Source organism: Nicotiana tomentosiformis, chromosome 6 (genome assembly GCF_000390325.3).
Source record: "Nicotiana tomentosiformis chromosome 6, ASM39032v3, whole genome shotgun sequence".
Taxonomy (NCBI): Eukaryota; Viridiplantae; Streptophyta; class Magnoliopsida; order Solanales; family Solanaceae; genus Nicotiana; species Nicotiana tomentosiformis.
Window position 1 is genome coordinate 16,756,195 of NC_090817.1, and position 14,207 is coordinate 16,770,401.

General features: G+C 32.9%; 1 protein-coding gene across 1 annotated transcript; it reads left to right on the forward strand.

The window, feature by feature from the left end:
• The first annotated feature begins 1,749 nt into the window (after positions 1–1,749).
• Positions 1,750–8,352, forward strand: LOC104120632 (protein DETOXIFICATION 40-like). Its single transcript, XM_009632438.4, has 7 exons — positions 1,750–2,133; positions 2,917–3,548; positions 5,664–5,720; positions 6,610–6,848; positions 7,131–7,249; positions 7,345–7,431; positions 8,024–8,352. Exons 1-7 carry the CDS (start codon positions 1,792–1,794, stop codon positions 8,087–8,089), a joined length of 1,542 nt encoding a protein of 513 aa, XP_009630733.1. The 5' UTR covers positions 1,750–1,791; the 3' UTR covers positions 8,090–8,352.
• The last annotated feature ends 5,855 nt before the right edge of the window (positions 8,353–14,207 follow it).

Genomic DNA, 14,207 nt, shown 5'->3' on the forward strand with positions numbered 1-14,207 from the left:
ATGAAACCTTATAAAAATATCAAACACCGAATGTAACCCCCCAAAAAAACTACTACTTAAGTAATTTTTTCGATTAGTAAATAGGAACGTAGTTTTCGAATTCGTGACACTGATTTAGGCTCTTAATCGCTGAACTGTCCCATGAATGATAAAAGTGATCATGATATAACTTTCGGGGGGTCGTTATTACCGGAATAAGAATAATAATCTCAAGATAGAATACGAAATTATATTTATCCCATATTTAATTATGACATTAGTTAGCTAATGCTGAGATAAATTTTAAATGAAAATGGTGAGATAAATTATCCCATATAAAAGCTCGAATAGCTATTCACCTGAGATATCTCAGCCTATCACATAACCTTGTCTATCCCACTTGGTAACGAAACCACCCAATGATTCATAAGTAGAAGAAGAAAGAAATAAACTGCTCTCATCCTTGTGAGGAGAGTTGTTAACCATCTTTAATTTCTAATGACACCTTCAACTTAGGATTTTGATTTGTACTTCAAAGTTTGAATTATACACTGTAGACCTTATTCTATTAGGTCAAAATCAATACTATGAAATTAACTAATAATGTAACCTTCGTTATTTCTACAAAAAGTTCAATCACAAATTTTAAGTAATATATCCCCGCTCTTGCTTTAAAAAGCGTAGCAACAAATTAAAGAATCCGAACCATCCAATTAAGGCAATAACCACCAAATTTTGAGATTCCAATGTCTCTCTGTTTTCTTTTTGGTGTGTGGTTGTGGAGAGGGTGAGGTGGAATATTTTACCTATAGTAGGTCAGATGGTTAGCTCCAAACGCTAGGTAGGAATAACATTCAAAATAAAAGATTTTAATAATAATTAATTAAAATATCTAAGTAAATTAAATAACCAATTTACATAATAAAATATTAAATCAGTATATTCTAAATTATTAAAAAATGTACTCTCTAACTTAGCATAAACATCTAAAACAAAAACCAAGAAGATAATATTATGTGACATACATGACGGATAACCCAAGATGTAAAATATGAAAAAGACACACTTGAACTTAGACCTAAGCAGATTTCGAATTTACCTAGTATTAAAACACACTTAAACTGCATATATTCAATTAGTAGGTAAGACCACTTCTGGTAGATAACATTTATTTTGTTAACTTCACAAAATTATTTCACTTCGATAAATTGATTTTACTCATTCATTTTAATTTATGTAACTAGTTTGATTGAGCACGTAGTTTCAGAAAAAAATTCTTTTTTTTTTGAAATTATTATTTTAAATATATCGTAACATTTGTATGACTATAAAAATTTTAAAACTTATAATTTTAAACATGTCAATAACATTTGTGTAACTATAAAAATTTATTGTTAATAATAAAATGAAAAGTAACTGGCAGTATAACCGAATCGATAGGTTCCTTATTTAAGTTAAATTATTTATAAATTTAATAAATTATTATCTTTTAGGACAGATTAATAAAGAATACTATTATATAAACTGAAAAAGTAGATTATAAAATCCAAAAACTTCACATCGATAATCATAAAAAATTGACTAGCAGAATTAGAACGCTAATCTTCAATTATTTTATGACTTTATGTAGCCAAATTGAAAACTTCTAGTGGTGGCCGCTTGTACTACTCTCAATCTCACTTTCTCATCCACATAAGCACTGACGTTTGTTTTTTATTTTTACTTTTTATCTCTATATAAATACACATCAATAGAACACTGCATTTCAATTCTCTTTACATTCTTTTCAACTTTCTCTTTCCACTTTCCACTATGGATTCTTCTAAAAACAACACTTACCAACCATTTTTAGAAAACAATGGAACATCTAATTTGTCACCCCAATTATCTGAAACCCACAATTTTGAATCAAGTAATGAACTTGAAACTGTACTTTTGGACACTGAAATACCATTTTGGAGTAAACTCCGTTTAGCTACATGGATTGAAATGAAGCTCCTTTTTTACCTTGCTGCACCAGCTGTTATGGTTTATATGATTAATTATATTATGTCTATGTCAACTCAAATATTTTCTGGTCATTTGGGTAATCTCGAGCTGGCTGCTGCTTCACTTGGAAATACTGGGATTCAAGTTTTTGCTTATGGTCTTATGGTATGGTTCACACAACATTTCTTGAGTACCTTTTAAAATTTATGGTAAAGTTGTCTTTATATGATACGTAGGTTACCGGTTCGAGCCCGTGAAATCAGCTACTGTCATCATCGGTCACGGATTCGAGCCGTGAAATTAACTATTGATGCTTGGATCAACGTAGGTAGGGGCGGAGCTAGAGTGCTGGTAGCGGGTTCAGCCGAACCTAGTAGCTTTGGTTCGAACCCTATATTTGTCTTTAAAAATTCAGTGAATATATGTAAATTATTAATTTAGAATCCAGTAGCTTAAAATGATTAGAATCCCGAACCCAATAAACTTGAAATCTTGGCTCCGTTTTTGCATCAAGTAGACTGCCTATATCACACTTCTTGAGGTGCGGCCCTTACCTGGGTTCTGCATGAGCGTGGGATGTTTCGTACACTGTCATGCCCTTTAAAATTTAGGAATAAGTGGAAATATTTTAAAGTTCTTTACTGTCTGATATTTGTTTGATATATTACCTGAATGGGAAACTGGAGTTAATTTCTGAGAACGAAAGAAATTGACACTGTTTGATGAAATAGGTGCTTTAACTTAAATTCTTTTTCTGAACAAGTTAAGAATAATTGGGTCCATTTTAAAGAGGAAGAAATTAGCAATACTAAGTGACATAGATTCTTTGATGTAATATTTGTTATTTTGAACAAATTTAGGAATAATTAGAGTCATTCTAAAGAAGGAAGAAATTGACACTCTTTAGTGAAATAAGTTCTTTAATGTGTTTGCTTTTGGAAATGACAGTTGGGAATGGGAAGTGCAGTGGAAACACTCTGTGGACAAGCATTTGGAGCAAAGAAATTTGATATGCTAGGAGTTTATCTGCAAAGATCAACAATTCTCCTAACTCTAACAGGAATTTTACTCACTTTCGTGTACATTTTCTGCAAGCCAATTCTAATATTTCTAGGTGAATCGGAAAGAATTGCTTCAGCAGCAGCCTTATTCGTGTACGGTCTAATTCCCCAAATTTTCGCATACGCGTTTAATTTCCCAATCCAGAAGTTTCTACAAGCTCAGAGCATTGTAGCACCAAGTGCATACATTTCAGCTGCGACTTTAGCGTTGCATTTAGTGATGAGTTGGGTTGTGATTTACAAGATTGGGCTTGGGTTACTCGGGGCGTCTCTGATACTGAGTTTGTCATGGTGGATAATTGTAATAGGCCAATTTGTGTATATTGTGAAAAGTGAGAGGTGTAGGCAAACATGGAAAGGGTTCAGTTTGCAGGCGTTTTCCGGCTTGCCGGTGTTTTTCAAGTTATCGGCGGCGTCCGCGGTGATGTTATGCTTGGAGACATGGTACTTTCAAGTTGTGGTTCTGCTTGCTGGATTGCTTGAAAATCCTGAATTGTCTTTGGATGCTCTTTCTATTTGGTAAGACCAAAAACCCCTGTCAATTGTTTTTGGTTCACAAGATAAGTTATATTTACAATCAATTGATTCAAGTTTAACTATCTTTAGTATACAAAGGGGCAGATTTATATGTGTAATTATAGGACACGTGAACACATGATATCTTCGTAAGATTAGATATTTTATGTACATATTTTCTAAAATTAGTATAATATTAACTGTTGGCACCCATAAAAACAATAAATAGTGCACTTGGTTGAATGTTGAGTTATTTATCAAGAGATATAAAGATCAATTCTCACTTGATATATTTTTTTTTCCTTTATTTACTAGTGCACCCATATACTAAAAATCATATATACGCCTCTGAGTATACTGTGGTAAAGAGGATATCGACATAAAAGTTGGATATCAATTTCATACTTATGATATTTTAGTAATTATAATCCCAGCCCTTAACTATTTAATTACCTCTAATTACTAAAGACCTGGTCGAAGTTCATTTTTTTCATTCAAGACTTGTCTTTTCGACCCAATTTTCCCTAGATAGTACTATCACTCTTTGCAAAAATTAGATTGAATTTTTGAATTTTTTTTGAAGATGAGTTTCAAGTTTGAAAAGTTGTTATTCATTTTTTCTCACAAAATTGTAATATTGTTTCAAGTGAAATGCATGTCCAAACATAATTTCAAATACCCTTTTTCAACTTAACTCCAAATACTATTTTTTTTTTACTTTCAAAAATCACAATTTTTATGTCCAAAAGCCTACTAAAATTCTGGTAGTTAACCTTGCATAGTAGTGCTGGATTTGTATGCAAAGACCTAATGTTTGTCCAAATTATTCAATGTTGCTAAAAAATTCCTAATTTTTCAATATGCTTTTATCTTACCTTTTACTGTTTTTATGTCACTGTCCTTTTCTCAAGTTGGCAGAAACTTCAACCTTTTCCCCCTTTGAGCCAACAAAAAAGCCGGAGATAATGCTTTCCAATGGAAAGTTTCCATATTCAGTCTATCCAATTTAATATGATGCTAATAAGTAACTGAACACTTTAAAATTATTAACTCACTTAGGACCCGTTTGTCCATAATTTCTTTTTTCCTTTTTTTCAATTTTGTTTTCAAAAATGTGTTTGTTCATGAAAATTTGTAAGTTTTTAAAGCCATTTCGAAAATGAGTTTTTCAACACCCAAACCACTTTTTCAGGTTTTTCGGAAAAAGTTTTTTTTCCACTCAAAAAACTGCAATAGTTTTTCAAGTGAAATGTATGTCCAAACATAATTTCAAATTTCAAATACCATTTTTCAACTTAACCCCAAATACTACTTTTTTCAGAAATCGTAGTTTTTATGTCCAAACGTCAACTTAGTTAAACATTAGTGGCAATGAAAGAAAATTATGATATTTAAATAATTTAGTAAGAGCATATTTTAGTGATTAAAAGTTATATATAATTATATTATTGGTCGAGTAGCTCCAGAATATTACTAGTAAGTATTATTTTTTCTTTATAGCATATATTCCCGTTCAGTTTCCAAGTTCTCAAGGCAAGATTTTTTCCAATAGTTTAATCCCTCTCTTTTTAAAGGGAAAAGAATGGTATGAGAATAGAATAACAGTGTTAAAAGAAGGCCTGCTTTAGTACTGACAATCTAATAGATATTATAAACTTGTTTTGAAAACACTGTTAACTTTTAGATTTGTGTACTGATTTGTACTGCTAGAGTATTACTCCCTCCATTCTAATTTATGTGAGGTTGTTTGACTCGACACAAGATTTTTAAAATTTGTGGTCTTAAAAGCTTAACGGGTAAAAGCTTTGCAGTGTCACAACATTTGTGTGTAAAAACTTCTCATTAAAGTTAAAATTGGTAAACTAGAAAGTTTAAAGTTAAATTGTTTCAAGATATAGAAATTTGTCATTCTTTTTGGAAGAGACAAATAAGAAAAGTGCATCAAATAAATTGAGACGGAAGGAGTATTATTTTCTTTGATCCCAATACTTTTCACATATTCCTGTTTATATTTTGAAAATTTTAAATCTATAATCTATATTATAAATAAGGTAGGTTACAAATTTTCAATAGCTAACCATTTTGCCTTTTCCTTTGTGGTTGGTGGAATAACTCAAGCATGACAATTTCTGGTTGGGTATTCATGATATCAGTTGGATTCAATGCAGCAGCAAGGTCAGTTTTCGCTTTAACTTATATTTTTCTCTTTGTTCATTTCTCCTTTAATTTCTCTGAGCCGGAGGTTTATTGGAAATAACCTCTTTACCTTCGCTTATACTAGGTTTGTTGTTGTCATTTCTCCTTTCTGTCATGCATTGATGCTTGTCTACATTTGTTATGTTGTAAAATTGAATTCTTCATTCAGATAATCTTGTTCTTTTTTGTGAACAAAATTCGTTTTTCCGCTAATGATTGTGTAATTCTATCTATCTTGTGTTTATGCACCTGGCAAAACTTTTCGGGCTGTACGTACTCCGTAGTATGTTTGCACTTTGTACTATACAAAGGAAGTGCAATGGCACTGGATATTTGTGCTGCATATTAGTGCAACACTATCTATTGTACTTGGTCCATGCATATCAAATTTAATAAAACATTTATATCTTTAACCATCTTTTTGCTACTAATAAAGGAGAATGCAGATATCTCTAATATACTATCTGAGGAAATTCGAAATATATATGGAAGAACTGATCAGTTTACAAAACATATAGAACTATTTTTCGTTCATCTTAATGGGAAAGGGGGTGGGGGAGCGCATAACCTCCTTCCACTTCAATTTTACCCTTTTTATTTTCTTGGTTGCCAAATCCTTTTTATTTTCTTGGTTGCATTTTAACCTAAAGAATTTCTTGCGCAATTCATGCCATTCTGTTTTTATGACTAGAAATTCTTTCTTTATTTTCATATAATATTGTTCTCTGGACTTTTTTTCAATATGAGGTGATCGTAATACAGTAGCTTCTTTAAGCTCCAAACTTGAGATATAAATATAAGGATAATTATGGATTGAAATGAAGTATCTTTTTTCTGATTTGCTTTAATGTGACATGCTGATGAACAGTGTGAGAGTGAGCAATGAACTAGGAGCAAGGCATCCAAAATCAGCAGCTTTTTCTGTTATTGTGGTTACATCGTGGTCTTTCATTCTCTCAGTGATTGCTGCAGCGATCGTTCTTGCATTGCGTAATCTCATCAGTTATGCCTTCACTGGTGGTGAAGTCGTGGCTGCAGCTGTCTCCGATCTTTGTCCATTGCTTGCGATTTCCCTCATACTCAATGGAATTCAGCCTGTCTTGTCAGGTAATTAGAATTTAGCATCATATCTTCGCCACCAAGTCTTTGATTATCCTAACTAGTTTGATTGCCAAAAACAGATCAGCTTCTGTTTGTTGGCTGGATATAACATTGTCATTTAAGCTCCTGCGACTATACTGTGTTAAATTTTTCTTTTTTCTTATGAATATATAGGTACTATAATGGATTTGAATCAGATTTAGGATCGATACATATTCAGTATGAAAGTAGAAATGAAATAAGCACCGAGATTAGATTATCTGATTAAATTGCATATAAATCTTGCAGGTGTGGCTGTTGGATGTGGATGGCAAACTTTTGTGGCCTATGTAAATGTGGGTTGCTATTACATTGTCGGAGTTCCAGTGGGTGTTCTTCTCGGCTTTCATTTCAAACTTGGCGCTAAGGTAATCACAATATATTCCATTAATATTCTCAAAACTAAATTGCTAGTCCAATCTATTATTATAGAAAAATGACTATATTATTGTGGTGTATGCAGGGTATATGGTCAGGAATGTTGGGAGGTACAGTGATGCAAACAATCATTTTAATATGGATCACTGCTCGAACCGATTGGAATAAAGAGGTAATTCAAATCTCTTTACTTTTTCTAATGCTTGTAGTTATCCTGGTAGAAATAGACACCATTCTTTCTAATGTACCATTCGGAAACATGCTCTCTACCTTCCCAAGGTAGGGGTAAGGTCTGCGTATACACTACCCTCCCCAGACCCCACTTGTGGGATTTCACTATTTCACTGAGTTGTTGTTTTTGTTGATATCGTCTTTTTACCAATCTATTATAGTTCATTTCCGGGAAAAATTGGTATAACTAATACACCAAGTTAAGATTTAAGTTAGTCATAAGAAGATATCCTGAATATTTCACAACATTCTTGTAAAGGATCTCTCTGCTTCTGTTACCAGTGATGCAATAAATCCAGAGGAATTTGGTCTTAGTACAAAAATATTGTGCAAACATTCTTTCCTTAAGCTAAACATGAATTACAAGTAGAGCCGTAGAGGCGGATCTAGAACGTGTTCAATGAGTTCAACTGATCCCGTTGTTTTCGGCTTGATCCATAAGCACATATGCAAAAAAAATTATATATATTTTTTTGTTTGTGTGTCATTCTGAATCCACTAACTATAAATTATGTATTCGCCTTTGATTGCAGGTGGAATCAGCTCAGTATAGGTTGAAAAAGTGGGATGACAAGAAAGAAGCAATTCTAGAGGAATAGAAGAATCTGGACAAAGAGGAGATTCATACCAAAGGGTTGTTCATGTTCTCTCACAAATGGGGATTTAGAAAGCTTAATGATTGAGGAATAATACCAAATTTTGAATGAAAATGACCAAGAAAATCATGAACTTGACATAGTGTAATATTTCCCACGCATTTAAGCTGATACTTCTCAATGACTTTTTGAGAATGAAGGCATATTTGTAACTTGTTTGCTATTTGTTTTCAAATTTGTTAATCCTTGCTTCTTTTTTTCGAAAATTATTTTTGAATTTTATCAATTGATATGTCTTAAGTTGACTTGAGACCCTCAAACATTATTAAGAAATGTTAAGAAATCACTATTGTTTAGTGGCTATTAACTTCCTATAGCTATCATTAGGGGTGTATAACACCCCTAATGAAACCGACAAACCGCATCAACCAGATAATCCGAGTCAAACCGAGAAAACAAACCCAACTATGGTTTGGTTTTGAAAAAACAAACCCGACCATATTTGGTGGTTTGGTGTTAACTCAAAAAAGTCAAACCGAAAACAAACCAACCCGACATTATATGTATAGAAGTTTTAAATATATTTAATACATAAAAATATTTATTGTAATGTAGTTTATAAATATTTCTCAAGCTTTTTTATAATTTTATCTTTTAATGTATTATTTCAAGTTTGAACTTATAATTTTTGGATGCTCCAATAAGTTTTATAGTTCATAAATGTTAGTAACTCAAATAAATCCTAAACCAAAATGAAATCAATACTAATGCTAATTAAACATTCAATTCAATTGTATTATGAATAAAAATAGTGTTGAATATCTATTTTTTAGTTTTTTCATGGTTTAGATAAAATGTATAACTTATTTTTCTTTTAATGGTTAGTCATGTAAATAATAGTACTTATTAGTCGTAATTTTAAATTATATTTATTTTCATTATGGCTTATTAATAATATTTATTTTATGTAATTTTATTATCTTTATTGTTGAATATTTTAGTACACTGCCATGACTCATATCATATTTATGTTATTTTATTGAAAAACACCTTATATAGTTCTGTCTTACTAGGATTAAAGAAATATTTGGAGCACAAATTTTACGTTTTGTACTGTGAAGACTTTATGAAAAAATTCAAAAATTCGAGATTAAAAAATCCGACTTTTATTGGTTTGGTTTGGTATTTAGATTTAATAACCTCATACAATTGGTTTGATTAATTGATTTGGTAATTAGAAAATTCGAACCAACCCGACCTATGTACACCCCTAGCTACCATATACATAATTACTTTCTATAGCTACTATTCGGTTGTTACGGTAGTGTATTCGCTGTATTCACGCTACTTAATTCATGAATACAGTAGCAAAAGTCGCCTAAAAATAGGGGTTACAACTATACGCGACTGTATTCACATGTATTCTCGCCATGTATTCATGAATACAATAACGAAAATCACCTTAAAATAGGTATGTTCAGTTGTCTAATAACGGAAATAGGATCAGTTACACTCTTAATATAACTCAACAAAATCAATTCTAACATGTCTCATTATCAACCTAATTAATTAGAATGATTTTTCAGTTGTATATAACTGTTGTATTTAACTTTTGTATTTAGTGTGTTTCAAAAATAATACATACAGAATATGCATGATTACAAGTGTATTCAGCTGAATTAAAAAAATACAGACCTTCGAAATACATAAATACATGCAAGAAAAATATATTTATACAAAAATACAATGTGTTTGAGTGAATTTGTACAAAATATAATGTATTGTATCAGTGTATGTGACTAAATAACAAAGAAGAGAAGAAATTTTGCCAGAGATGACGTTTTCCGGCCAAGGAGAGAAGAAAGTTCGTCGGATCCGTACAATAAATTTCTGATAAGAGTTCATCACATTGCTCCTTTCCATTCGAAAAATTTACTCTTTTCTGTTTCCTCGCTGCCTTCTATTCTATTCTAATATCTCATCGGCCATCAATACTAGGGAGTGTATCTTGAGTTGCTCGAAGAGAGAGAGATTCTAATGTCTCGTCGGCCATCAGTACTAGGGCGTGTATCTTGAGTTGTTCGAAGAGAGAGAGAGAAGGAAGAAAAATTCTGAGAGATAATCGTGTGTTAATTGAAAGAAAGAGAGAGCTAAAATATAAATAGCGTATTTCATGCCTCAATGGTAGTATATACCATAAATACCTATTTTGCTATAAAATATAAAAAATAGCTATAGAAAATAATATTTTAAAATAATTTTGATTTATAATAAATAAGTTGTATACCTTTACGAGATAAAATTTCAACATTATTAATACTCAAAATTGCAACCTATCAAAAAACCCAAACTAGGGTCCTTTTTAAAGGATCCAAAAGTAAGTACAAGCCAACGGATCCATAAGTTTAAATAAACTACATGAAAGAATTTTGTTGATCATGAAATGTATCTACTCAAATTTAACAAATGCATTTATAAACAAGCAATGTATGAGTATATACGTAATATGTTAAATATCTGTACTGGTGGATGGGCCAAGGGCCCAAGAGAGACCCAAATAAATCAGATAGAAGAAATAAAGTCTTTTAACAGGGGCTTTTGTATTTATACCCGATTTTGAGGTCACAATTGAACTTATACCCACTTTGCAAAAACGTTTACAAGCGTACCCACTTTACGATCAACTTCAGACTTATCGGGTCTGAAGTTAAAAACTATTAGTCTGAAGTGAAAAAATTGCACTTCAAATGCACTCAAGACCAAATAGGTCTGAAGTGCTTCATGCACTTAAGGCTAATAAGCCTGAAGTGCAACTTAAGGCTAAAAAGTGTGAAGTGAAAAATTGACTTCAGATGCACTTAAGGCCAAAAAGTCTGAGGTGCAATTCACTTAAGGCCAATAAGTCTGAAGTAAAAATTTGCACTTGAGATGCACTTAAAGCCAAATAGGTCTGAAGTGAAAAATTGCACATCAGATGCACTTAAGGCCAAAAGGTCTGAAGTGCAACAAATATTTTGCTACACTTAATGCCAATAAGTCTGAAGTGAAAAATTGCACTTCAGATGCACTTAAGGTCAAAAGGTCTGAAGTGCAACAAACGTTTTGCTACACTTAAGGCCAATAAGTCTGAAGTGAAAAATTGCACTTCAGATGCACTTAAGGCCAAAAGGTCTGAAGTGCAACCAGTGTTTTTATGCACTTAAGGCCAAATACGCATGAAGTGCAAATTGCCTAGAAACAGAAATTTGTTCTTCGATTTATAACAATCCAATATACGATTTAATACTTAAATCTACTCCAAATGAGTTTAAAATTGAAACATAACCTCCAAATATCATCGGGAACAAACCTCAATCATCAATTTGTCAAAACAACAATAAATCTAATGAACTCATTTTGCAATTACGAAAAATAAGAAGAAGAAACTCTAAGCAATGATAAAAAAATAAAGCGTCATAACAGCTCACCACTGTAAACATTATAAACTACCTTAAAATATGTTCACAAACACCATATAAAATCACTGTCATCCGAAGAAGAAGACAAAGGAGCAGGAGGAGAAAGAAACATGAAGTTGTTTAAAAAATGGGTACAAGTTCAAACTTTTTTAAAAAGTGGGTATAAGTTAAATGGAGGCGACCAAATAGGGTGCTTGTGCAATTTTTTGCTTTTAATACGTTTGGCCAATCAATTGAAAATAATTTCATCACTAGCCAAATATACAATATATATATATATATATATATATATATACACACACATATTAATATACGAAATATATATATTTTTTAGCTATTATTTTTTAAGGTGGCTATTCAATATAGATTTCCCAAAGAAGAAAGAAATAATGAACAAGAGGACCGTTTGTCACGCCCCGACCTCGGGGAGCGCGACCGACGCTCAACCGAGATAACCCGGCCGAGAAATCCTGTTAGATTTTCTTCTACCCAAACTTACCCGTGAATAAAGAGGATATATATTCCATTAATTAAATACTGAGAAGATTTCATAAACAATCCCAACTCCATTACCATTAGTTACTCTATTTTTTTAAGTCTCAAAATACAAACACTTTCATAGTTTGAAGTGGAATATGTAATACACATACGACATTACTAGCTTGACTTTCCCAACACCAATACATAACCCACACTATGTCTACAGAACCTCTAATAGATACAAAAAAGTACAATGATAGTGCCGGCAACAAAGCTCCAGCTATATCTCAAAACATAATACACATAGAATAAAAGATGCACGACCCTGAAATGAAGTGGGGCTCACTAAGTCAGATGGGAAGAGAGGGTACTGTTATCACTGGTCAATGCCTCCCGCTGTGGAATCACCTGCATCCATTAAAGATGCAGCGCCCCCGACAAAAGGGACGTTAATACATGTCGAATAGTACTAGTATGAAAACCAAAACACCTATTCAATGACTTGAAAATACAACATGAATATGATGAATCATGGTAACAATAAAAGATATTAGATAGTGTCACGATCAAAAATCTCACTTGTCGTGATGACGCCTATCTCAATACTAGGAAAGCCGACAATCTCAATAAACTCCCATATCTTTTATGTTTAAAAACAAAATAATTAAATCCAGCTAAAGAAAATTCATAAATACATATGTAAACACTCCCAAAACCCGGTGTCACTAAGTACATGAGCATCTAATATGAATACAAAGTCTGACTGACAAAATCACTGTCTGAAAATATAAAACAATACAATAATTAAACAGGAAGGGAATCAAGTCTGCAGACGTCAAGCAACTATCTTGATAGTCCCCAATAGAATTAACTTCGAAATCTAGCAGCCGCCGTATCCGGGAGCACGTGGATCTGCACACGAGGTGCAAAGTATAGTATGCGTACAACTAACTCAATAAGTAACAAGACTAACCTCTGGGCTGAAAATAATGACGAGCTCCGCAAGTACAGTCCAGTTTAAATAATGGTACAAAATGTAAACATGCTTTCAATTTTTAACAGTTAAACTCAGTACAAGTGAAATAGATCAATACTTCATGATATGAAGAACATGACATCTCAGTAGAAAGACCTCATGTAAATACTGGTCACAAATTATCCGGTCACTCGGTTCTGTTTATGGTCAATCCAACCCAGGGGTGTTCCAACCCGTATATATATACACATCGACTGACAGTCAGTCATTCAGTAGCGTATAAGGCCAATCCAGCCCTGGGTTAATTTATCCCCAAATGTAAATGATACGGACAAGATCCATGTCGAGGTAAATTCATTACAATACAAATAAGTAAGGCAAGTTCATGCCCTGGAAAAATCCATCCTGAATATATATATATAATCAGTAAGTAAGGCAAGTCCATGCCCTAGGAAGTCCATCCCGAATATATATCATCATCTACGCTCACTGGGGTGTGTACAGACTCCGGAGGGGTTCCTTTAGCCCAAGCGCTATAAATCAACCGCGCTCACTGGTTGTGTGTGCAGACTCTCGGAGGGGCTCCTTCAGCCTAAGCGTTATATAAAGCCGATATGGCCTACTGCAGGCGGGCAGTCCCAATCCGTATAATAATAAAGTCAATAAGGCCTGCTGCAGGTGGGCAACCCCGATCCATAAAATAGTAAAGCCTATAAGGCCTGCTGCATGTGGGCAACCCCGATCCATTTAATAATAATATTGTATAAAGCCATTCTGGCCTGCTGCGTTGCACAACTCAATCCCCTAAATATACTCACAATGGACAAATATTACTGAGTGTGAAATGTATATTTTTGAATAATTAATTCAACAACAACACGACCCCATGGTCCCAAAATATTGGCACGTAGCCTAAACATGATCTTTAATAGGAGCCTCAGCTAAATTTCTCTAACACGTGGAGAATGTTCAGATAATAACATGATTCATTAATCTTACAACTGTATAGGATTTATTCCAGACACGATTTATATAGTGCACGTTCACATGCTCGTCACCTATTATGTGTGTCACTTCCAAACAATTTATATCATACCAAATTCGGGGATTGATACCCTCAGAACCAAGTTTAGAAGTGTTACTTACCTCAAACCGTGTAATTCTTTACTCTGGTATGCCTTTGCCTCCAAACGCCTCGAATATAGCC

Excerpts from the sequence above, each read along its gene's own strand:
- LOC104120632 (XM_009632438.4), top strand. The coding sequence starts at position 1,792 with ATGGATTCTTCTAAAAACAACACTTACCAACCATTTTTAGAAAACAAT. Across the intron at positions 5,721-6,609 it reads GGATTCAATGCAGCAGCAAG|TGTGAGAGTGAGCAATGAAC; the intron begins GTCAGTTTTCGC and ends GCTGATGAACAG. Across the intron at positions 6,849-7,130 it reads AATTCAGCCTGTCTTGTCAG|GTGTGGCTGTTGGATGTGGA; the intron begins GTAATTAGAATT and ends TAAATCTTGCAG.